The sequence below is a fragment of the Leptodactylus fuscus genome, chromosome 3 (genome assembly GCF_031893055.1).
Source record: "Leptodactylus fuscus isolate aLepFus1 chromosome 3, aLepFus1.hap2, whole genome shotgun sequence".
Taxonomy (NCBI): Eukaryota; Metazoa; Chordata; class Amphibia; order Anura; family Leptodactylidae; genus Leptodactylus; species Leptodactylus fuscus.
In genome coordinates this window covers 38,996,875-39,024,509 of record NC_134267.1, presented here as the reverse complement: position 1 = coordinate 39,024,509, position 27,635 = coordinate 38,996,875, and the positions used below count along the sequence as shown (strand labels likewise).

General features: G+C 40.5%; 1 protein-coding gene across 5 annotated transcripts in view; it reads left to right on the top strand.

The window, feature by feature from the left end:
* The window catches only part of PLCB4 (phospholipase C beta 4), a 206,581-nt gene that overhangs the window by 88,123 nt on the left and 90,823 nt on the right, over nt 1-27,635 (top strand). For all 5 annotated transcript variants that reach the window (XM_075267402.1, XM_075267399.1, XM_075267403.1 and 2 more), the window contains exons 3-7: nt 336-392; nt 17,623-17,723; nt 19,846-19,926; nt 20,719-20,778; nt 22,898-23,041. In XM_075267402.1, the coding sequence (XP_075123503.1) occupies nt 17,640-17,723; nt 19,846-19,926; nt 20,719-20,778; nt 22,898-23,041 (369 nt within the window). In that variant the 5' untranslated portion in view covers nt 336-392; nt 17,623-17,639. The remainder of the gene's footprint in view (nt 1-335; nt 393-17,622; nt 17,724-19,845; nt 19,927-20,718; nt 20,779-22,897; nt 23,042-27,635) is intronic.

Here is a 27,635-nt window from a genome sequence, read left to right as displayed (position 1 = left end):
TCTATGTGAAAAATCTATAACTAAAATAAATAATATTAATAAATTAAAAATAAAAAAGCAAAAATAATCATTAAAAACAGTAAATACATTCGACCAAACTTATCTAATAGTAATCATATTTACAACTTTCTCAATTTCTTAACCAATACTAACAGTTAGTAATATATATGTATATATATATATATATATATATATATATATATATATATATATATATATTATAGCTAACTTTCTATTATTACTAATGTGGTTTTACATTTATGCCAGATGTTGCTGTTTTATCTATGGAAATATTATAGGGTACAATTTTATTTGGTTTTCTGTCTTTCTTACAGGTGTACACTTTGCCACAATTGCTACTTAATTGGTTCACTGGTCGCAACGTCTGCTTGGTGAGTGATAAAAAAAATGTCATGTATTTTGTATCCTAATAAGTATTATTATTATTATTATTATTATTATTATTATTATGTCTGGAGTCACTTCAGTTAAATTAAAAAAACAAACAAATATAAACCATATTTGATCTTATACATTGGACCGAAAAGTTTTTTCTTTGTTAACCTAACCCTTGTTTAGGAAATTCCTTGAATTTTTTCACACATTTTGCAGAGGGATAGAATATTGGCTATAAAAGACTTCTCGTTTTGGGCAGTGTTTACTTGTGGACAATAAGGAGATTTCAGAGTCTCCTTATATTTGGACTTCAAACGATCATAAGTTGTGTACAAACCCAGCAGTAGCCATTCACACGGAGTAACGCCTCGCGTGTATCACAGGTGTACACGCCGGCGTTACGGCAGGTCTGCCGAGCACTTCCCATTCACTTCAGTGGGAGCGCTCGTAGCGCTCTAGTTATCTAGGATAGATAACTATACTACTAGGAGTCCCTCTCCCGGCATAGATATCTATACTACTAGGAGTCCCTCTCCCATAGATAACTATACTACTAGGAGCCCCTCTCCCGGCATAGATATCTATACTACTAGGAGTCCCTCTCCCATAGATAACTATACTACTAGGAGCCCCTCTCCCAGGATAGATAACTATACTACTAGGAGTCCCTCTCCCATAGATAACTATACTACTAGGAGCCCCTCTCCCAGGATAGATAACTATACTACTAGGAGTCCCTCTCCCATAGATAACTATACTATTAGGAGTCCATCTCCTGGGATAGATAACTATACTACTAGGAGTCCCTCTCCTGGGATAGATAACTATACTACTAGGAGTCCCTCTCCAATAGATAACTATACTACTAGGAGTCCCTCTCCCATAGATAACTATACTACTAGGAGTCCCTCTCCCATAGATAACTATACTACTAGGAGTCCCTCTCCTGGCATAAATAACTATACTACTAGGAGTCCCTCTCCCATAGATAACTATACTGCTAGGAGTCCCTCTCACGGCATAGATAACTATACTACTAGGAGTCCCTCTCCCGGCATAGATAACTATACTACTAGGAGTCCCTCTCACGGCATAGATAACTATACTACTAGGAGTCCCTCTCCAGACATAGATAACTATACTACTAGGAGTCCTTCTCTAGGCATAGATAACTATACTACTAGGAGTCCCTCTCCAGACATAGATAACTATACTACTAGGAGTCCCTCTCCTGGGATAGATAACTATACTACTAGGAGTCCCTCTCCCGGCATAGATAACTATACTACTAGGAGTCCCTCTCCCATAGATAACTATACTACTAGGAGTCCCTCTCCAGACATAGATAACTATACTGCTAGGAGTCCCTCTCCCGGCATAGATAACTACACTACTAGGAGTCCCTCTCCCATAGATAACTATACTACTAGGAGTCCTTCTCTAGACATAGATAACTATACTGCTAGGAGTCCCTCTCCCGGCATAGATAACTATACTACTAGGAGTCCCTCTCCCATAGATAACTATACTACTAGGAGTCCCTCTCCCATAGATAACTATACTACTAGGAGTCCCTCTCCAGGCATAGATAACTATACTGCTAGGAGTCCCTTTCACTTGGTAAGTTCTCCCACTATGTTTTCTAAGCATCTATAATGAATGATCATATGCTGGCAGTGTATTATGACTATGTAGAAGGTACAGGATTTGGTGGCCACATAACAGAAGGTCTTCCTTTGATAGATAACACCAGCTCTGACCTGGACCATAAACCTTTGTCATCACAGATGGAATTTGGCCCAGTGTGTGGACAATGGCTTATGCTGGACTGTGTGTGTAGAGAGCAGGGAGTCAAAGTCAAATCCGAACACAAGGCAAATGTGGCTCTCTTATAACTTTTATCCTTAAATAGTAAGTCCCGGCCAATCCCTTTAATACTCCTCAGCTGGCAAATGGTTAGAGAACTTGCTGACTACAGCCTGTTATCCCCCAGAAGAAGAGCACGCCTGGTGTGAAAAGTGACAGAAGCTCTTCATCATACACTAATGACACACAGGACATAAGGACTGCTGACACAGTGGAACGCCATCTCTCCAAAACATTTACATATCCATGGACATGAGCGGCTAATTGAGAGGAGCCGAATCCGAGGAGCCTTTCATGTAGCCGCACATTAAAGCGAAATTCTGCTGCCACAAGACCTGTGCTTACCTTTCAGGCGACAGCCTCTATGAGTGACTTGCCATCATTATTCGGATGTTCCCATGGAGATTAGTGATATCAGAACGGCTCCAGAATATTAGAGAAATCATTGATATCTGAATTTGCAACATAATATTCGTGTATTCTTCGCCAGTGTAAGCACAAGTAAGAATGCTTACTGTACGACACTGACTCATTGCGGGTTTATTTTTAGCAGACCAGGTGATCTCTCATTGTATGCTTCTGTTGCTGACCAGAAATCTTTTTTAAGATTCTTTTCAAGGATTTTAGAACTGTTTGTTTATCCTTAGAATTCCTTCTTTAGCTTAGCAGCATGGACACACATTGCTATAGTCAGGCACATGATGTAGAAAGTAATCCTAAACCCTCCATACGGTATCATCTGCGGACACGTGAGATCTGTGCTGTTTGTGGACAGCACCCCACCCTGCTCGTTTGCAGGAGGTGGACCATCCGTCGGTGAAAAGTGGATCAACTTTTTTTTTATTCTCTATACTTTGTATGTCTCTGGGTTTTTACAGACATATAGCGGGGATGTATCACTCCCTCTCTGCGAGAACTGGCGCAAGTCACTTTCTGGCATCAAACATGCACTTTAAGCCCCCGATTTGAGCTTTAACCGCCACTTTCTGTATCTTGGCCCTGCAGATTTACTAAAACTTTAGTAAGAGTTAAGCTGGTTGCACATAATCGTGTGCTAACCAGTTGGCGTGAATGAGTGGCATGAGCGGCACACATGCGACATGCTGACGTCACCCGTGTGCCGCTCGTGCACCGGCCATGCTTCTGCGACCCCTTTCATTCAGTGAATAGGAACTGCAGAAGCAGGGCCATAAAATAGGATAGGAATAGGACCTGTTCCATATTTTGCGGCCTGAACTGTCGAACAGCACACGTGACCATGAAATTCACTATCATGAGTACACGCCCATAGAAATGAATGGGTCAGTGTGCTCTGTGGGAGAACCCCGAATAGCACCATGACCATTCATACTGTCATCTGCTTACAATGAGAAATCTACAATGCAAATCAATGACCAAACACTGACATGAATAAGTATCCATGCACACCGCCATGTTCCATCAAGGAAACGCAGCCTGTGTGTGGGTTATGTTTCCCAGATTGAACTCGGCCATGTGCCAGGTCTTAAAGCATAGTTCACAGAATATTGCCTAGATGAGTACAATTAGAACAAACCCTCAGCTGTGACCAATATCGGGCCTGTAAAAATGAATATTTTTCAGCTACCAGAGATATTAAGAATGGAGAGAAACCCAAATTTCTGATAATGAAGTTCCAAAGTCTTTTGCAGTGATTGAGATTTCTTCCTCTGGGTTCATTAATACCTGACAGATATTTTTTTTACATAACTATCTGACTCTCATGTAAACCAGCCTGGCGTACTGCGTCTAGCGCTGCTATTATTAGCGGAGAACATAATTAATTTACAGTAGCGGCAACGTAAAGGTTATTACGTCCGGCCTGACAGTGATGGTGATGTGAGCGGACACAGAGCAGCGGAGGTTAGGCTGTAAGGAGATGAATGCTTCCTCAGTCACTGCAGCTTATCTGACTGCTACAGGAATGACTCTCCGAGATAATACAGATGTGAGACGATATATAGAGAACGTTGTGTGGGGTGCATGAGATTGGGGGTTGTCTTTCACCCAATCTTGCGGGGGGTTCTTCTTATTCTCCTCTGCTGATGACATCATCAGAACTTTGCAGGTGTAATATCTGGACAACGTATTATTTGTAGTTTAATAAGCAGAAGCTTTTTTAGGCTGAGGCCCCACGTTGCAGAGACACAGCTTTTTTGTTGCAATTTTTTAAGCCAAATCTAGAAGTGGCCCTAGAAGTAATGGGAAATATATAGGAAGTTTTTATACTTCTAGCTTCTGCTCAGTCCACTCCTGGCTTTGGCTCAAAAACTGCAGCAAAATTTGCAACAAAAAAAGCAAAGTGGGACCTTATCCTTATAGTGTATTCAAGCCACAGCCCCAACTAAGTGCTCGTTCACATCTGCGGCCGGTCTCCGTTCTGCAGGTTTCCGTTTCCTGCACAAAACAGAGGCAGGAGATGGAAACCTGCAGGACTCTTTCATACCTATGCATTTGAATGGGTTTGAAAGATGTCCAGCCGTGAGCGGTGGTGAGCATTTTATGCTCTCCGCCGCAAAACCGTTTTTTTTTAAATCGGACACAGAGTCGGACATGCAGTACTCTGTGTCCGATTTAAAGAAAACGGTTTCGTGGCGGAGAGCATAAAACGCTCACCACCACTCACGTCCGGACCCAGTCTGACAGGTTTCTGTCTTCTGCATGCAGAAGACGGAAACCACAGAACGGAGACCCGAATGCAGGTGTGAACCTAGCGTAAGCCCAGCCTCCTTGCACGACAGTGCCGATTTTCACAGACCTAACGTCTCCTGTGTGCCGCATTCCAGTGCACAGGAGGGACTGATTCATTTTGTGATTTTGGACCGAAAGGACCTTACACTTCTCATGACATGTCTATTTTAATTATTCCCCCGTGAAATATTTGACATCTTTTCATAGAACTCTGTTGTTCCTCTTGGAAATTTCTGAAGACATTTTCCTGGTCATACTCTGCACTGACTTATCTACTGTATATCAGACTGTGCAAGGTCACGCTCCCCTACTAGTACCTCCTCGTTCTTAACTTATTGATAGATTTCTTGGAAGAATAAGTGGAACAGTAAAAAGTAAAGATACTCAAGATAGTTGTTATTTCTTAGAGAATACGAGTATTTAGTAAAACAAACATGTCCTTTAGTACATCACTTACCCTATTCATGTCTCTCTGTTCTTGGAGATTCCTTCTGGTGTCAATGCCTGCACTTGTTGGCTTTGTGTCTGATAATTGACCTTTTACGGGGGTGGAGTTCCTCCTATTATGGGATTATTTGAGGCTTAGTTTATTTTAGATGTTATCTAAAGCTATTTCATTTACGTCCAAGGTAAATGCGCAAAATATGTCCCCTATTGAATTTCACTTTATAGGACCTAACCTATGGGCTTAATCGGATCTGGCCAATGATAATGGTAACTAATAGGATTGGGTCTTTTAGGGCTTGTTCACACTATTATTGTCAAAAATCAGTTAAAGTCCAATAATAGATTTATGACCGATGTTATACACTATTTTTTATAACATGATGTAAGATGGTAACAGACAGTCGTCCACTATACAGTCCGTTAGTGTCCATTTACTGTCCAATATGACGGGCATCCAGGTTTTTTTAACAGACCCTTGTAATAGACTTCCAATGGTAGTGTGAACCTAGCCTTAGAAAGGTGCTTTTAGGACATTTGTATGACTGTTCGTAGTATCATACCTTATATATCGCTCTACCTTGATAATCGTCATGGTGACAGGTATTCCAACAAGACCAACCTAAAGGACAGATTTAGTAACTATCTGACCAGTAAACATGGTTATTAATGAGGGTCATTACATCAATGACGCTATATAACGTTGGCCATTATATTTCATGGGACTCGTTCTAATTTACATGGGGCATGAAAATAGTGAGTACCTATTAGTATCTAATATCAGGTCCCTTTATGGCTTCATGTTAGAAGGTTCGATAAGTAGAGCCAAAGTCATTGGAGGAGATGTAAAGATACGGCCTTCCTTAACTCTCATCTTGGCTTGACATATCTCAAGATGTGATATGTGAGATGACTAGCTTTGAAAAAAACATGATTTTGTCATAACCTGCTATATTATATATGCTGTATTTGCGGCCATCCAGTGGTCATGATGTGAACTTCAGCCTGTTGAGGGTTTTCTTAGCATATCACCATATTGTATTAAATGTGAGAAATTGGAGTACGTAACCAAATTGGTGTTAAGTAAAGGTTTGACTCATCTTTACAAAGGATAACCCATAATAAGCTGACTGATTTTTCGATTTTTAACCATAATTATACATTTTTCTTGATTTTCACGTTGTATGTATGTGATACGGCATTATGTAATTGGGGTGATATTGGTGGATCAGGGATAAATACGGTATTTGCCCCATTTGTACAGAGATTACAACAAATCTAAGGTACATGTCTAGCCTGCGCATTCAGGAAGAATGTCTCTCCATTTGTAATAGCAGTAGTCGTCCCGCGGTCTGTGTGTGTTTACAGCAGACATTACATTCCTGGGAGGTCTAACTAGTTTTTAATCAAATCTGTTTGATGTACCGTATATACTTGAGTATAAGTCGACCCGAATATAAGCCGACCCCCCTAATTTTACCACAAAAAACGGGGAAAACTTATTGACTCGAGTATAAGCCGAGGGGGGGAAATGCATGACATTCTGTTTGTGCTCATGTTAATCCTAGCCGGCTTCAGGCCTATATTGTAATATCCCAGATGTCACGTGGTCTGGGATATTACCATATAGGCCCAAAGCCTGAGGTAGTAGTAATAGCCTGTTATTGCTAGCACAGTCTTTGGGCCTGTATGGCAACAGGCTGCTACTGCTACCATAAGGCTTTGGGCCTATATAGTAATATCCCAGACCACGTGACATCCAGGATTTTACCATATAGACCTGAAGCCGGCTAGGAGTAACATCGGATCCCGGAGAGGTGAGAAAAACTGTTTATTATTTTCTCTCACCTCCCCTGGGGCTCCGATTATTATCCTTGGGGGTCTGAAAAGTGGGATCGCGGCTGGCGCTTGGGCCTACTCACTGCCGGCCTCCGCGGCCTATAGAATAAGGTGACGCGAATGTCGGCAGTGAGCAGACCCGGGGACAAACAAACATTAAGTTCTCATTCTTACCGACCTCGCGCTGCTGCTCCCGCTGCCGCCACTACTCATCTTCTCCCGCGGCTGCTCCTGCGTCTCAGTGCAGGGGGCGTGATGACGCCGCCTGTGCTGAGACGCAGTAAGACGTCATCGGCATACGCCGGGTGCGGGCCTGAGCTAACCTGGCCACGTCATCCGGCGTGTGTTGTACGTCCTCCAGATGTAGAGGATGTCCCCTTGTCACTGTCATTGGCCTAGGTGTAGAGGATGTCCCCTGGTCACTGTCTTAGGTGTAGAGGTTGTCTCCTTGTCACTGGCCTAGCTGTAGTGGATGTCCCCTTATTATTGTCACTGGCCTAAGAGTAAAAAGTTGATTAGAAAGTTCTTTGTGCTGTCCCTTCATGTATTAGTATAGTCAGCATCAGGGGTCAGTGGTTTGTTCCCTGTTTTCATCTTAGCCCTGTAACCTTGCAGCGTTGGAGTCCTAAGTTTGAATCTAACCAAGGACAATATCTGCATGGAGTTTGTATGTTCTTGACGTGTCCGGTTTCCTCCTGCACTCCAAAGACATACTGTTAGGGAATGTAGATTATGAGCCCTATCTGGGACAATGATTGACAATGTCGGTAAAGCGCTGCAGAATAGGATGGCGCTATATAAGTAAGAAAAAAAAGAAACCGCTTTTCAATTTGATTGAGTTACTGTTTTCTGGGTCCTCGAACGGACCTGAAGAACAGAAACCCAAGTGCAGATGGCGTGAACCTAGAGTCATCTATAACATGGAAAGTATAACGTGTATCAATAAGTCAGACATAGAAAGTGGACGTGCTGTGAGAGGGGAAGGGTTCACTATAGGAAAATATACATTGAATATTACGACACCTAGCAAATGTGGCATATTCTGTCATCTCAATGACGGGGGTTCACCCCTAAAATATAACAAACCTATACACTACTAACAGTTCTCAAGGTCTCCGAATATCGTATTTTACAATCTACCGTCACAGTGACTATAGTAGGTAAAGTTCTACGACGTGCGTCTGAGTGCACGAAATGCGAGGAATATGTGTGACCGTATAAAATTGCCTTCTATTTTTGTGCAGCATAAACTTTAATTTACTCGCTTGATATTGCATCTAATGTGCCAGTGTTTTCCTTTCGGAGTGCCAGCTGTGAACTTTAATTAAATTTAGATTACAGAATCTTCCTTAACTATTTAGAGGATTATTTCAGTCTCTGAAATAATCTCTGGATTTCACAGGTATGTAAAGTTATTACGCTCAATCTCATTTTAATAAAACAAAATAAAACCGGGGCTTTATTGGGAGATTACGGGGGTTTTCCTAACATCTTAATGATGTCTGCATGTGGAAATTTATGGAGTGCTGACAAGTGTGCGGCCGGTGGGTTCTTAGAGACGTCTTACAGGTTGTATTACTGACCTGAATGTTTCTAGAAAGTTATTTTGTCTCTTTGCCATACAGCAGATACCATATATTATATGGTTGTACGTCTCGTTTTGGGTTATGCTGACTATGCTAAAGAGCTTGGGATTCCTTTAATACATTAACCCATTTATGCCCGAGTTTGACATTTTTGAGTTGTGTTCTATGAGGCTGCCGTTCCAATAATGGAACTCTAGGCAGAAACGGGTTAAGGACCATTACACCCTCTCCCCATATATATATACTGGGGGGGGGATTTATTAAGACTTGCATTTCTTACGCCAGTCTTAATCCATTCTCCTACTGGCATGCACCCTAACTATTAAGATATAATACAGAGGATCATTTTTGGGATGTTCAGTATTTTCTGCATGTTATTTTTGGTTTTTCCATCCTATATATTTTCTCATAGGACATTCCAGCACTCATAGTTTATTTTACATTTATTTTGGGGTTGCTCGCCTCTCTCTATTATTTCTATTATTATTTCGCCTCTCTCTATTATTTCTTGGCTCGGGACAGGGACAGCCATTGTGACACTTGTGATCGCACCACCAGGAGATTACATTCCATGGCAATGCAAGTAGCGACACCATCAGCCGAGGTGTTTGTAAGCGGCTTTACTCTTCACCCATCAATCATTGTTCGCAGTTTTGAAGGGTCAGGACTCCTTTTATCATCTGGACACTGTTCATGACAAATGAAACACTCGAAAAAAAATCCAACACCAAGTAGTATTGGAATGGAATGAAACTTTCTCTGTGTGAATGTAATGGTGATATATGTAAGGGATTACAATATCACTGCAAAAGGAGAAGTTTCCTGGGAAGAACTATACGATTGAAAGGAGAGTCTAGTACCCTGGTGGGCCTAGTCTAGTCTAGATACAAGATAAGATACGGGTGGGCATGGAGTAAAACAGGTTCTGTATGGGGTCTTGTCCTGCGGCACATATGTCCATAGATGTTGCAGGTGGGCCTGTAGATCCTACAGACTTGTAGATTGTTGAAGGTGGCATCCCAGTTGGTGCCATAGTTGTCCATTGGTGATAAATCTGGCGACCAGGCATGCCGGAGCTAAGGCTAAGCAGGTGTTGCAATCCTCGGAGATATTCCTGGGACACCCTTGTGTTTGGATGAGACTTATCCTGTCAGAAGCACATGTGGCCATAGCATGTCCTGCACATAGGATGTCCCCACTCACACTGTACAGCGCTATAGGTGCTGCTGTAGAGAAGGATGTACCTGTCAGTCTGTCAGAAACACCCTTCTGACTGTAAAGCGCTACGGTACCAGCACCGATAGCTCTTTACCCAGGGCACAGATCGGGAAAGCCGACAGTGCGCTGAATTCAGAGCACTGTCAGCTTTCCAGCAGTATATAGAACTGGCTGTGCCCAATCTGATGAAAGGTCTTCTTTAAGAGATTATATCTCCATCAAAAAAAATCTAATCGTTCTAATCCTAAGTAAGGACTGAGGAGCGAGCCACATACCATAGATGGCCATGTAAAAAAATCAATTTTTCTTTCCTACACCACGTGTTGGAGAAAGTTACTATTTTTGTGAATGTTATATAATCAGATGATACCAACTACATTCCTGAATGTCTGCTGCCGGCACTCACATTTCTCAGACATCTGAGATCCTGGAAACAATGGGGCCGATTCATGGAAGATATTCTACAACATCTCCGATAAAAGGAACGTTTCTTATACGGCAGGAAAGTCATCGCTTGCCAGATACTATTCACACTGATCGGAGTGGCTGACCTTTTCTCCTTTATGTAATGTATTGGATAGAGGCCTATTAAAGGGAGATCTGCCGGCAGATGACTACCATTTCTTGGCAAATTTCATTAGTAAATTGCTATTTATCCAATTTTCTAGCCTATTGGCATATAGTAATAGCAACAAACGCTGGCACTCTCAGAGATTTCCTTACTCCAGATATAGAACATTGAAAATGTACGTTTATTAAAATTTACATAACTTAGAAACACGATAGATAGATAGATAGATAGATAGATAGATGATAGATAGATAGATAGATAGATAGATAGATAGGAGATAGATAGATAGATAGATAGATAGATAGATAGATAGGAGATAGATAGATAGATAGATAGATAGGAGATAGATAGATAGATAGATAGATAGATAGATAGATAGATAGGAGATAGATAGATAGATAGATAGATAATAGATAGGAGATAGATAGATAGATAGATAGATAGATAGATAGATAGGAGATAGATAGATAGATAGATAGATAGATAGATAGATAGATACTGTAGATAGATAGATAGATAATAGATAGATAATAGATAGATAGATAGATAGATAGATAGATAGATAGATAGATGTGCCGGGCGACATGGAAACCGGGATTTTTAGTCAGATCTATTGATTTTATTTGATATGGGCGATTGATACAGAATTATCAGTTCACATTGGCCAAAATTTACTGTTGCGGATACCATTAGACATTGGCGTAAATGTGACACATCTCTTACACTAACTAGTAGTAAATCAGGGTCGCTGTATATTTCCTGCATGGGTGCAAAGAAGGCATGCAACACGTACATCCAACATTACCATTATTTATGGAGGAACAGACATGTCAGCTTTTAGGTGAGCTTTTAGTAACTGTCAGCTAATAGCTGGTAATGTCGATGTTACATAATGTCAGCAGGACTGTATATGATAGAAAATGGGTTGTAAAACAGATGCAATGTGTGCATTATTGTCTATTCCTGCAGTCACATTAAGACCTCAAGCACACAGCCATAGGTTTATCTGTAAATGTGGACCCATTCATTTCTATGGCCCCGTACCCATGAACAAATTACAAAGCGTGTCCTATTTTTGCTTGCATTTGCGGTGCAGACAGGTTTAGGGGTAGGGGGTGTTTTTATAGATCCGTGTTAGTCCTGGTCCACATCTGCGTTCAGGCCATTCCATTCCCTTCTCGGGATGAAAAATGCAAGTAGCACTTTTCTCTCCGCATTTTTCGTGCCAAAACCGAGCGGAAACCACATGGACCCCATTATAGTCTATGGGCTCCACGAGTTTCCTAAGCTTTCCCCGAATGGAAGCCCTTGAACAGATGTGAACCAGGCCTTAGCAGATGATATATGGACATGTTTTTTTCAGATTGTGGATCCGTATTTGCACACGGTGAAACCACTACCATCGTGTACAGGCGGCCTATAGTGATTTCAGTCCACTTTTTCCCACCATCTTTTCCCTTTACGGTCTGTTGATGTATTGTATTTAATATATTCTTTAGCAGTCACCAAGCAGAGACACTACACTCATTTGTGAGAGCCCAAAACTTGGAGTTAGGCCGGGGCCCCACAAGGTGTAAATGCTGCGTACAACTAAAATTGCAGCTCTCTAGCGAATCCCATACACACATTGCAGAAAAAATATCTGCAGCGAGAATACGGCAACTTCCAAAACCATTGAGTTTTTGGAAATCACTGAATGTTAATTATAGCTCCGGAAACGCCCAACGGTTTCCCTATAGGTTTAATGGAAGCCGAAGAGTGTGAGATCAGATTTTGGATTGTGCTAATGCGCATATATATATATATATATATATATATATATATATATATATATATATATATAGGGTCATTCACACGGATTAAAGTAGCGCTGATTCTGCCATGATAACTCGTAGCAAAATCAGCGTTGATAAAAAAGACTCAATGGGTTCCGTCTTCCACGCAGAATACATTGAAGTCAATGGGAGGCTTTTTAACACATTGATTTCAATGTGTTCTGCGCAGAAGACGGAACCCATTGAACTCCAAAAGATTCTTTTTATCAGCGCTGATTCTGCCGCGAATTATCGTGGCAGAATCAGCGCCACTTTACTCAGTGTGAATGACCCCTAATACACTACTATAATGTAATATCTCAGAATTTCATTACCAGTTAACCGAGTAACCGGCACATATCTAACCAGCTTGATATATACAGTATACAGCCATTGATTTTTATATTGTTAATTCCCAATCTTGTTTATATTGGGACATGTTCAATCCTAAAATGAATAGACGCGGCCAGCGAAAGGTCGGAGTCGCAGTGAGTCATATGATTAATGAGAATAAACCATCCACTATCAAGTGTCGCGAATAAACCTGTACCATCTAACAGTGAGTCATCCGCCGGACTGGACATATTTATAGCAGACATGTAATATTGCACCATGATGTTTATTGGTCTCTTTCCGATGTCGCCTATTGTTTTGTAACAAGACGTTGTCAGGGTTCCAGGTTCAAATACTTGAAAATTACATTTTTGCTTCTCTGTAACTGAGTAGTCTATTATATTATATGTCATATGTCAATTCCTGACACATATTTCTTTATGTTGGTTTTGTCAGTGTTTTTGTCTCCACGTACAAAGGCTTCAGTGTTATCTATATGTATAGTAAAATTTGCTCACAGGCCGTCTCATATAGGTTTACATTAGTAGAATGTGATTGTGTTATTTCGATGTATTAGATCCTTACAATATTGCAATGTTATTCTTGTCCCCAACCAGACTTTCCCCATTTAGAGACAGTCGCATAAGTCGGCTATTTTAGGTTCTGTAAGGCGCAGGAATTTGGGATTACAAAAAAAAAGAGCAAACTTTATTTTGTTGCAAGTTATAGAAAGAAAGACTTTTATGTTTCTGTTAATAAACTATATTTAACCACAAAGTCTAACAATAAGCGTATTATGTTCTAAATATGGACAAGTGCAAATATTATATAATTTCTTTTTAGCATAATTTAGGCTGAGTCACATTGGCAGACACACTGGTATATTACAGGCAGTATCAACCAAGGGTCACTGAAGTATGGGAGAATACATGTAATAATGTGACAGGGTTCCCCCATTCACCATTAATGGACTCACTATGTAAGCACTGTTCAGTGCCTGAAGGTGAACCTTCCATGTAAACTCTGATCTCTGCTTGAAGGAGGGTCCACCATGTCAACACTACTTCCATGCTGGAAGGTGGGCCTACCAGGTAAATACTGAATCCCTGATTGAAGGTATGCCTATCATATTAACACTGCTTCCATGCTGGAAGGTGGACCTACCACATAAACACTGGTCCCCTGTCTGAAGGTGGACCTACCATGCAAACCCTGATCACTGTCTGTACTAGTACCCACCATGTAAATACTGGTCCCCTGCTTGAAGGTAGACCTACCATGTAGCCACTGTTTACTATCTGATGGTAAACCCACCACGTAAACACTGATCTCTGCCTGAAGGGGGACCTACTATGTAAACACTGATCTCCACCTGAAGGTGGACCTACCATGTAAACACTGATCTCCACCTGAAGGTGGACCTACCATGTAAACACTGATCTCCGCCTGAAGGTGGACCTACCATGTAAACACTGATCTCCACCTGAAGGTGAACCTACCATGTAAACACTGATCTCCACCTGAAGGTGAACCTACCATGTAAACACTGATCTCCGCCTGAAGGTGGACCTACCATGTAAACACTGATCTCCGCCTGAAGGTAGACCCACCATGTAAACACTGATCTCCGCCTGAAGGTGGACCTACCATGTAAACACTGATCTCCACCTGAAGGTGAACCTACCATGTAAACACTGATCTCCACCTGAAGGTGAACCTACCATGTAAACACTGATCTCCGCCTGAAGGTGGACCTACCATGTAAACACTGATCTCCGCCTGAAGGTAGACCCACCATGTAAACACTGATCTCCACCTGCAGGTGGACCTACCATGTAAACACTGATCTCCACCTGCAGGTGGACCTACCATGTAAACATTGATCTCTGCATGAAGGTGGACCTACCATGTAAACACTGATCTCCGCCTGAAGGTGGACCTACCATGTAAACACCGATTTCCTCCTGAAGGTGGACACACCATGTAAACACTGCTCTCCGCCTGAAGGTGGACCTACCATGTAAACACTGATCTCCACCTGAATGTGGACCTACCATATAAACACAGGTCCGTATCTGTTTGAGTAAAGACTAAGTCAATGACACTTTCAAACTATATTGACGCTTATAAACATCCATGTCATTTAAGGATGCAATTAATGAATAATTCAATCTGTGCCCTGGCATAGAACTGTAATTTGGCATCTCCTCCAAGGCCCCCCGTTTCAACATCTCAGGCTAGATAAGGTCACATAATTAGGCCAAGCGTGCAGAAACATCATTAGTGCTGCGAATAATATTCAGGAGCTGGGTAGAGGGTGATGGTGCGGTTACTCGCTTCACGGTATATGGCGAAGACTCGCAGGCCACGGCCATTCTGTTCTGCATTCCACATTATACTGTGTCTTATCAGTTACCGCATTACATCTGTCATTTCTTGGAAATTACTATTTTCGTGCAAGGAGATCTGTTGAATTGAGACTGAGGCCACTTTCTAATTTACTTGAATATTTTTCATATACTTTAATTTCTCCTCATTTTTAATATTTCTGCCTGCTGTCAGTCATTGGAGACATCATTCAGTACTGGGGCTTGCTTTTTACTTCTCCCCCGAAAAAAAAAATTCTGGCACCAGTATGATATATACCCCCCCCATATTCTTTATTCCATTGGCTGTTACTTTGTTACTTTCAACCCAATTTTTTGTTTTCCCAATTAATTTTCCCAAATTTTTTCGGTGACATTTTTTTTTTTTTTCTCCACTTGAGGAACTCAACAGTGTTATATCACTATGAATGTGCAAATGTAATTCTGTCAGCCAAACGGGAAAAAAAAAAGCAAAATAAATAATTTCTCAAAATCATTAACTATTTTGCACATTAAGCTGAAAGTGAAAATGGCGCTCCCACTTTTCGCTAAGCCAGGAGGTCACGCAAGGAAGCTGTTTAAAGGGAAATGTTCTCTAATGCATCTCTCCATCCGCCCACAGACGTAAACTAATTAAGACGGGATTTATGGTGGCACAGGCTTTACTTTGATTTATGAGAGAGGCAGCTTTCAAGAAACCAATGCTGGTTGCCAGGATGTGTCCTAACATAAATATGAAATCGCTGCATATTAACCATGTAACTGGCTACAAACATGTGGTCTGACAAATCAGGAGAACTTTTTATAGGGTTTAATTTCTTTCGCTAGTTGTATTTATTTTAATTGTGAGTGTTTTTTCTACCTCATTTACAAAAAACACATTTGGCAAATTTTTACAAATTTTATCAATTATAATTATCGATTTATTTTGTGCTCATTAATTGTTTTGACGCTCTTTGACCCAACTTTGTCAATTCATATAATTTATAGAGAATTTTGTGTTACGAATAGGATTTTACTTCTTGCGTTGTATATATTTAGTGTTTGTTTTTTGTGCCCAATATACGACAACAAATTTGGCAAATTTTATCAATTCTAATTATCAATTTATTTTGTGCTCATTAATTATTTTGAGACTCTTTGACACACCTTTGCCAGTTCAAATAATTTGTAGGGGTGGGGGCAGGGGTGAACCTAGCTTTTTCGCCGCCCGAGGCAGACGACAGAAAGGGGGCGGAGCGGAGGAGGCGGGGAGAAACGAAGGGGGCGTGGCGGAGTGGCGTTAGCAGGCAGGGAGAGGACCTGCTCTCTGCCTTAGCGTGAGGGGAGGCCGCTGGAGCAGCGCTGCATCTACAGGGCCTCCGCAATCCACCGCTTGGTGACGCTAAGCCAGTCCTGGACTGGCTCAGGTAAGCAAAAATGCCGCCCTCCCCGGGGCCCTGGCATAGCGCCGCCTGAAGCGGTCGCTTCAGGTCGCCTCATGGGAGGTGCGGCGCTGGGTGGGGGGCAACACGATGGCTCAGTGGTTAGCACTGAAGCATTGCAGCGCTGGAGTCCTGGGTTCGAATCCTGCTAAGGACAAAACATCTGCAAGGAGTTTGTATGTTCTCCCTGTGCTTGCGCGGGTTTCCTCCCATACTCAAAAGACATACTGATAGGGAAAAATCTGCATAAGAATAATTTGTAGGGGTAAAGAGCACCAAATTTGTTGAGAATTTTCTTTGTTTTTTTTTTTTGTTTTTTTCTTCCGCTGGTTGTATATATTTTAAATGTGAGTATTTTTTTGTTCAAATTTGGCAAATTTCATAAATTAGAATTATTGATTTATTCTGCACTTATTGTTTTGGGACTTGTTGACCCACTTTTGTCAATTCATATAATTTATAGAGAATTTTCTGTTATGAATAGGATTTTACTTCTTGCGTTGTATATATTTAAATTGTGTTTGGCTTTTGTGCCCAATATATAACAACATATTTGTCAAATTTTAATAAATTCTAATTATTGATTTATTTTATGCTCATTAATTGTTTTGAGACTCTTTGACAGTTCAAATAATTTGTAGGGGTAAATAGCGCCAAATTTATTGAGAATTTTGTGTTACGAATAGATTTTGTTTTGTTTTTTCGCTTGTTGCATACCGTATATTTTAATTGTGAGTGTTTTTTCTGCAAATTTGGCAAATTTTATATATTTTAATCTTTGGTTTATTTTTGGGACTCCTTGACTCATACTATTGTCTAAACTCCATCAGAAGAGTGAGGGATCATCTGCAGACATCTGTTTTGGGATTATAAAGTCAGTGGTGCCAAAAAAATTGTAAAATTTTTTAGACCCCAGCAGTTTGTCCCTTAGAGACTATAAGGTATAACCAGTGCACAATTTTTGAACATGGATTAGCGACAAAAAAACTATTCTGTGTATTCTGTGTATCCATTATAATTGGATGACACCATATGTCTGTGTGTTATATCTTCCAGACTCCTGTAAAATAAACATGGCCAAACCATATGAATTCAATTGGCAGAAGCCTGTTCCTTCTTTCATGCAAGATGGAGCTATGTTTGACAGATATGAAGAGGTAAGAGACGGAATGGCTTATTGCTGTTACTAAGACAAATCTGTAATGAGGACAGGGCTGTAAGGAGGATTCTGTCTGAAAATTGGAAAACAGGTGCGCTTATCTATGGACTTATGGATGTGGCTAGAGATAGTTTATCCTGATCCTATACTGTAACATATCCTGTATTGTGGTAGACTTGCTACAGATATACAGCTACATTGCAAAACTACAAGGAATGGGACAGAATAGATAGATAGATAGATAGATAGATAGATAGATAGATAGATAGATAGGAGATAGATAGATAGATAGATAGATAGATAGATAGATAGATAGAAGATAGATAGATAGATAGGAGATAGATAGATAGATAGATAGATAGATAGATAGACGATCGATAGATAGATAGATAGATGATAGATAGATAGATAGATAGATAGATAGGAGATAGATAGATAGATAGATAGATAGATAGGAGATAGATAGGCGATATATACATAGATAGATGATAGATAGATAGATAGATGATAGATAGATAGATAGATAGATAGATAGATAGATAGATAGATAGATAGATAGATAGGCGATAGATAGATAGATAGATAGATAGATAGGAGATAGATAGATGATAGATAGATAGATAGATAGATAGATAGATAGATAGGCGATAGATAGATAGATAGATAGATAGATAGGAGATAAATAGATAGATAGGCGATAGATAGATAGATAGATAGATAGATAGATAGATAGATAGATAGGAGATAGATAGATAGGAGATAGATCGATAGATAGATAGACGATAGATAGATAGATAGATAGATAGATAGATAGATAGATAGATAGACGATAGATAGATAGATGATAGATAGATAGACGATAGATAGATAGATGATAGATAGATAGGCGATAGATAGATAGATAGATAGATAGATAGATAGGAGATAGATAGATAGGAGATAGATAGACGATAGATAGATAGATAGATAGATAGATAGATAGATAGATAGATAGGCGATATATATATATAGATAGATGATAGATAGATAGATAGATAGATAGATAGGCGATAGATAGATAGATAGATAGATAGATAGATAGATAGATAGGAGATAGATAGATGATAGATAGATAGGTAGATAGATAGATAGATAGGCGATAGATAGATAGATAGATAGATAGATAGATAGATAGATAGGAGATAAATAGATAAATAGGCGATAGATAGATAGATAGATAGATAGATAGATAGATAGATGATAGATAGATAGATAGATAGATAGAAGATAGATAGAGAGGAGATAGATAGATAGATAGATAGATAGATAGATAGATAGATAGGTGAGATATATATATATATATATATATATATATATATATATATATATATATAGATAGATGATAGATAAATAGATAGATAGATAGGCGATAGATAGATAGATAGATAGATAGGTGATAGATAGATGATAAATAGATAGATAGATAGATAGGCGATAGATAGATAGATAGATAGATAGATAGATAGATAGATGATAGATAGATAGATAGATAGATAGATAGGCGATAGATAGATAGATAGATAGATAGATAGATAGAAGATAGATAGAGAGGAGATAGATAGATAGATAGATAGATAGATAGATAGGCGATAGATAGATAGATAGATAGATAGATAGATAGGAGATAGATAGATAGATAGATAGATAGATAGATAGGCGATAGATAGATAGATAGATAGATAGATAGATAGGAGATAGATAGATAGATAGATAGATAGATAGATAGATAGATAGATAGGAGATAGATAGATAGATAGATAGATAGGCGATAGATAGATAGATAGATAGATAGATAGGAGATAGATAGATAGATAGATAGATAGATAGATAGATAGGCGATAGATAGATAGATAGATAGATAGATAGATAGGAGATAGATAGATAGATAGATAGATAGGCGATAGATAGATAGATAGATAGATAGATAGGAGATAGATAGATAGATAGATAGATAGATAGATAGATAGGAGATAGGTAGATAGATAGATAGACGATAGATAGATAGATAGATAGATAGATAGATAGATAGATACAATATATAACATATTTATATTTAATCTAAGCATTCTCTCTTTTTTTAGGAATCATTTGTTTTTGAACCAAATTGCCTCTTTAAAGTGGATGAGTTTGGCTTCTTTCTCACTTGGAAAAGTGAAGGAAAGGTATGTAATATTAAACCATAATCTTTCCATTGGATAGCTTAGAATTTCCAATGAAACGGTAACGTGTCAACATTTTATTCAGCAATTTCCTAATCATAACTGTTTTGGTGAGACTAGATATAAAAACAGTATGGCCATTATCGCTTACAATAACAAGAGAGAGATTTACTAGGGATCACCTTTACTGTGGTCAAAGGACATGTGTCTGTTTCATGGAAACCAGGCCAGCAGATAGTTGTAACTGACACTGGGTTATTGATAGGGTTGCAGGTATACAGAAAATAAATCAAAACAGCAAGAAAAAAAATATTTGCCTGTCCAGCAGGATAGATACTCCAGGGTGAATCTTGAACGGATTTCAGTGGTACAGTGTACGAAAATGGGCTTTCTAAACTAAGCATCCCCTTTATAGAATGTGCATCATTCTACCTACGCTTTGTATATCCCATGCCATTCTGCCCTTTGTATCCCTGTAGAATAGGGAGGGGTGCATTGGATATGCAGGTAGACTGATGAAAAGATCTTCGGCTGTATTCACACTGAGTAACGCTGGCGTTTTTTGTGCTTATTTTTGCACATAGCGCCGCGTTAACGCCACGTGTACCCCGCGTTAACGCGGCGCTATTTTGCGGTGGCGTTGCCCGGCGTTAACGCGGTGTATACGCGGCGCTACGTGGCGTTAACGCGGCGCTATGTGCAAAAATAAGCACAAAAAAACGCCAGCGTTACTCAGTGTGAATACAGCCTTCCAAAAGACTGATTTATTGCCAATCTTCTTATTCTTCATTATAGGAAGGCCAAGTCTTGGAATGTTCTCTCATCAACAGTATACGTTATGGCATCGTACCAAAGGTAATGTCATCCAATATGTTTTCTTGCCTCATTCTTCACAATCTTACGCGATGTAATTATCTGCGAGAAGGTTATCGAATTTGGAGCTTTTACATTTTTCAATATTTTATCAAAACTGAAGGTAAAATCTTTTAGAATTTTTATGGTTAAATGAGACAAGAAAGGAAAAGAGATCCAGCTCAGCTGAAAGCTGATAACTCGTAAGAACTGCAAATGACATCAGACCATAAGCGACCTTATAATAATGAGCATGAAATGTCAGATACTAAATGTCATAAAGAACCATTGTACTGGATGTGTAGATGCCACCTAAAATCACAGCTCTGAAAGGAAGATTAGTTCATTTGGAAAACTTCAGATTAAAAAACAAAAAAGTTTAATAATGAAGTTGTTTTGCATGGTTCTGTTCACACTTATACAGATATACAAAAGTCACAGTCGCCAGAATGTCCTTAGCACGAACTCATTCATACCAAGTGCCATGAAATCCAGGCAATCCCACAAACTGGGGGTTCAAGGGGTCATTTTGTGGGTACAGGGGCACCGACGAGCCTCCCTTTATCAGGGCATCCTATAGACTCCTTAAAATCAATAGGTTTGGTTTACTTACTAAGACTTTGATATATTTCTCATGGAGATCCAGTCTTTAAAGAGGACCTTTCACCACCTCCAAAAAGTCCAGCTCTTAACATCAATTAATAAGCTCCGCTCCACTGATTCTGGCGCAGTGGGAATTTTTTCTCTAGCCCCCACTATTCCTGAGCAATCAATACTTTAAGTTTTGATGTCTGATGTGCTATTTAGGCTCAGGGTCAGTCCGGACCAGACAAGGGGTGTTAGTCTAAGCACTGACACTGGCCGCCTCTGATTGGAGCTCTGAGTCACGCCCCCTGCCTGACACCACCCTTATGACATTGCAGAGCTTAAACAGCTCATCGAATATCGAAGCTTACTGTGGTTGTTGCTCAGGAATGGTGGGGGCTAGAGAGAAAATCCCAACTGTTTTGGAAACAGTGGAACGATGCTTATTAACAAAGGGTAAGAACTGGAGTTTGTGGAGGGGGTGAAAGGTCCCCTTTAAGGCAATGATACCGGAAAAAAATTATGCAAAATGACTCTCCACCGGATGACACAAAACTATCTCTCTAGCATCCCCTTTAGGTGTCCATCCTGTCAATATCTGACCATCCTCTGACTCCATCTCCTTCATAAATGGCTGATAGTTAAGGTGAGTCTGGAGATGTAAGGGCTAGTTCACATGGGGCAAGAGGGGGCGGATTTCGGCGCAAAATCCACCTCACAATCCGCCCCCTCACAATAGAGGTCTATGTAGAGCGGTAGAGATCTTTTTTCCACCCGCAGTTTGTTCCCGCTCGCGGCACGTCCTCGTCAAGACAATCCTTCCGGACTAGGCCCATTCATTTGGGCCTACTCCGGAGCGGGAAGCTGCGACAGTCGCATTTGGCTCCTGATTCTGACGCACTTCCCGCTTCAAAATCAAGACAAAAATACGCGATCACTAGCCCCGTGTGAACTAGCCCTAAAGATCCTCTGATTCATTAATAAGCCAGTGATTGAATTCCAGTGAAAGTAAATATGTAACAATCTGTAATTAATTTATACAATATTAATAATTATGTGATGTCATTAAAAATAATTATATTTTATAAGTCAGAGTCAGTAACTTTTTCCGGCTTCCACACCCAAAATTGGTCCCGACTCCAACTTTGACTGGGCAGCCCTGTTTTACACACCACTTAGGCTGACCATACACATTTGATACTGTAGCTGTTGGCTTTCCTGGGAATAAAAGGATGAGGCATATTGACATTGACCTGCCCAATCCTTCTCTTCCCTGACATCTGAGATTGAGGGGACCCTAAATATACATTAGATGGTCAACCAGCCCGGCCAGGATCACTAGGTTTAGTTGATACTAATCTTATGGGTACGGCCACTAGTAGGACATCATTCATTAGACAGATTTGAGACACCCATCTATGAAGTGTGAATAGAAAGAGACACCTTTGCATTAGCTTGTAGTCATGTTTGTATAGATGTGATGAATACATAAAGAAAAGACGTGCGACATTAAGTCAAACTTTCTCCTCTGGTCCAGGATCCAAAAATATTGTCCGCACTGGAGTCTGCTGGAAAAGCCGAAAATGAACTAGAAGGCCGGGTATTGTGCGTGTGCTCTGGGACAGACCTGGTGAACATCAACTTTACTTACATGGTAGCCGAGAGCGTGGAAGTAGCTAAGGTATGGTGCTATGTTATTACTGTGCTATTATGTGGCTCCTCTAATCCGCCTGGCAGTGACCACAAAGGAAACAAACAAACCACTAAGGAAAGCAATCGTACAGAGAGGTTAGGAATTGCAAGTGAAGTGTCTTCCCGTTTGTGAATTATCTTCCTAGAATCAGGTTACACGTGAGTTTGATGGTTATTTTTGCGGTCTAGAGATAATATCCAGGACCCAGGGTGTTTTTTTTTAAATCTATTTTTGCCCTCTGGATCTGTGAGAAGACAATGTTCAGTGTTGGATATCACAACATTCGTCACCCACTAAAGCCGCAGCCACATACTTTGGCTAATTTGTCTGGCCATATTCCCGAATGAAAATGATAGCACAAGTTCAAAGGTGATATTGTCAAACTTGTGTAGATATTGAACACTGCACTGCAAAAACCCAACGCAGTCAATTGGAGGTGGTACATCCATGTGCAATTGGCAAAAACCACATGGAAAAACAGCTCGTGTTTTTTTTTTTCAAGGTTCCTTACACAGTGCTGGAGGAAAAAATAATTTCCAAATTCCTGAAGCGGGATTTTTTCCTCACCAAAATCATCTCCAAATAATGGACCCTTAGGGCTAGTTCACACGGGGGTTGTGACCACGTATTTTGGTCCGGATTTTGATGCGGCTTCAGAATAGGTCCAAAATGCGCCTGCCGCAACTGTTGGGGCTTTCGACAGTCGCGACGTCCCGCTCTGGAATAGGCCCAAATGAATGGGCCTAGTCCGGAGGGTGCTGTCGCGAGGCGGACACTGCGACTGAATCAGTCACGGAATCTGCCTGAAGAAAGGGCAGCTCACTTCTTTTTTCCGTGAGCGGTTTGGACGCTAGCGGTCTACATAGACCTCTATTGTAAGGGGGCGGATTTTGAGGTGGATTCAGCGTCAAAATCTGCCCCCTCTTGTCCCGTGTGAACTAGTCCTTAGGGTCCATTCACACGGAGGAAAATGGTGAGGAATTTGGTGTGGAATTTCAGCGCTGAAAAACAGCCTTCCATTGACTTCAATAGGTTCTGCTAGCTTTTTATTCTGCTAGCAGAACCCATTAAAGTCAATGGGAGGCTTTTTTTTCAGCGCTGAAATTCCACCCCAATTCCTCACCATTTTCCTCCATGTGAATGGACTCTTAGATGTGTTGCAGCAGAGCAGACAGATTCAGTTACCATTTCAGTAAAGATAAAGAAGGTTATCACTGCCCCTCGGCCCACGTCTTGCTTCCCTCTGTATATCTGTGCACATTTTGCATTGAGTCGCGGCAGTTACACTTATTTAGATACGGCAGCTCCTCATTACATTGAATATGTTTGCTGTGTTTTATTATATTAGCATTGACTCCTACAAGGGAAGAGATTGCAAATGAAACTCAATTGTTATTGATGTGATTGTTATCTAAAGAACATTAAACAGAGATATAAGGCTGAGGATTAATGGCGTTGATATACGGTAGCAGCATAGGGGACGAGACTACTAGAGATCTTCATTTACATGTATATGCTTCACTGCTGCATTCTGTAGGGTCTCCTCCTCCAAATTGGTTTATTGAGGTGGCCCTATTACATGTATATACCTGGGTGTGCATACTATAATATTGTTGAAATGCACCAAACTAAAACAAGAGGGGGAGGGTCTACGGTGGTGTTAGCAAACGGCAGGTAAAAAATAATGCAAAAAAAAAAAAAAAAAAACATCCATAATGGTTTTTTTTTTCCCACAGCATTTCTCATTACATTTTTTGCTGCATTTTTTTCTCTACTTTTTTCTTTCCTTTATTAAACCTATAGGTGAAAACAGTCACGGCTCTGCAGCTAAACCTAAAGGGTTATTTTTAAACTAAATGAAACACCCGTCCCTCGCCTACTTAGTTTACAAAAAAATGGCTATTTACCTAGCTCGTCCCAGGGACATATAGATTTTCCAGTGACATCCCATTTTCGGAAACAGAACGTCACCTATACTAATCCCCACCCCTCATCATACTTACCAGTTTTTTTGTCCGGATCCTCTGAGCATGGAACATTTCCTTCTGCGCCTGCGCAATAGAGTCGGTGCGCATGTGTCTGTGACTTACAGACGGTACTATAGGGGACGTCACTGGCCATTTTATCACAGAACGTCACTTTAAAGGGCTTGTCTAGTATTTGGAGCTATCCCAGGAGGGGCTGGAGTGTAAAAGAAACAGAATGCATACTATGGCTAGGTTCACACTAGCGTTTGGTTTCCATTCCTCGGCTCCGCATGGAGACCTAAAGGATGGAAACCCTGTCTGCTTAAAAAAGCAGATACCCGCAGAAACCTGTGGACCGCATAGACTATAATGGGGTCCGCAAGGTTTCCATTGATTGTATACTGATATCAGTTACAGAAAAAAATACTGCTCGCGGGACTTTTCTCTCCGCCCATTTAAGCGGCATCTCGGGTGGATTCGCCCAAACGCTAGTGTGAACCTAGTATCACTTGTCCCCGCCACACCATCATCCTCCTCAGTCCCCTTTCCATCCTGGGCCACGTGACCACTGCAAACAATCAGTGACCTCAGCATTCGACGTATGTGAGTGATGTCACCGATCTCTATCTAGCAACTGCTGAAGCCACCGATTGGTGGGAACGGTCATGTGACCCTCAGGGCTTCCAGTGCCGTGACAGCAAAGGGATCGGATAAAGAAGTATCAGGGACAGGGTATGCTGGTTTCTATTTTTTTCTCTTTCACACACACATGCTCCTCCACCATGCTATGGACAACCCCTTTAAGTCTTAAAGATAAAAAAAAATATGGCCTATGCAAGGATAAAACAGTCCATAGTGAGTCCGTAATGAGTTAAAATACAAATCTCCCTCCAAAGTCACTACAATAACTTGGCAAGTGGATGAATAATGTAAATAATCTGATATACAGTAGAATTCCTATAATCTTGCATTAAAGAGACACAAATGTTGCGGTATATAGCGCCGTACCAAAGGGGGGAATTGTAGAAATGAGCCAGGTGTTTTTTAATCACACCGAAAGGTAATGGGTTGTGCAAGATAATGGCGGGATGATGACTTATTAGAGAGCGTTTTCAGGAGAAATACGGAAATGATCAGGTTTCAGAAATTGAGTCTTCGAGAGATTAGACGAGGTAGAATCCCATCGGGACACGGAGCGAGATTGCTCTATTACACAGCTATTTCCCGAAGCTTGTCAACATATTGCCACTACAAGTTATGACAAGCAGGTGTAATAGGTAATGAATATTTCTCCGTTGTTTTATAGTTCACATTCCTATTCTTCCCCAGATTACCGCACCACTGGGGGCGCGAGCCAAAGGAAAATTACCATTACTTAATACTTTCCATAGGAAATATACATCAACCTGGAAAAGGTCATCGAAGATTAAGGCCATGGGTCGTAGAGATTAATGGAGCTGTGTCTGGCAACCTACTTGCCTCTAAGAACAGCATTGCTCATAGAGGAAGTGATCATTCAGTACAATGGTTGTCCCCGGTAGTCCCAAGACAGCCAAGTATACAAGTAATCGTTATATATGTTCTTAATTAACCCATTAGCTCTGGCCAGTGGAAATATGCTATATAGTAGTAATGTTACTGGAGACGCCCGGGATAGGCCGGATTAAGAAAGTAAAGAATACATACGTCATAATGACACAGTTACGGCATACAGTACATTGGGACTGTAGGCAGCCATCAGATGTGGCACAAGATGGCAGATTTTCAAAACAACTTGATATCACAATACTCTGTCACAAGATGTCTATTCTATACTTGTTCTTAAGGGGCCACTAGGCAGCTGTGTTGTGAACTGCACAACGGGTTTTTTTTATAATGTTGAAATATTGTATGAAATGGGAAAGTAGAAGATAAACATAAGGTTGTAAAATAAAATAAAAAAAACGGTGGGGCATTTGAGTGATAGAAAAGTTGGAGAGAACTTTTCACCACCTTAAACAGGACCAGCTCTTTGAATCATTTAATAACTACTGCTCCACCGATTCTGGCACAGTTGGAATTATTTCTCTAGCCCCCACCATTCCTGAGCAATCAGTGCTGTTAGTTTTGGTGCCTGATATACTATTTATACTCTGTACTGTCAGGAGGGCGGGGTCAGGCAGGAGCAGACAAAGGGTGTGATTCTGAGCTCTGACAATGGCTGTCTCTGATTGGCACTTGAGTCACGTCCTCCTTGCCTGACACCGCCAACCTGACTTCACAGTGCTTAAATGGCACAGCAGGGACCAAAACTAACTGCACTTGTTGCTTGGGAAAGGAGGAGGCTAGAGGCAAAATTCCAAGTGTGATAGCATCAGTGGAGCGGGATCTATTAACAGATTGGTGGAGGTGGTGAATGGTCCCCTTTAAACTACATGTAATATTCTACTTTTTTAAGCTTGTGTGACTATAGATTCAATGTTAAAGATTGTTAGATGAGTGTGAGTCTTAGGTTTTGGCCATGTGCTGCCAGCATTCAGTTTTTCCCACCATTACAAGAGTCCTTCCATTTTTGGATATTGCCATATTTGCCCCTTAAAGGAATTTTACTATTAAAATCTAATTTTTTATCAATC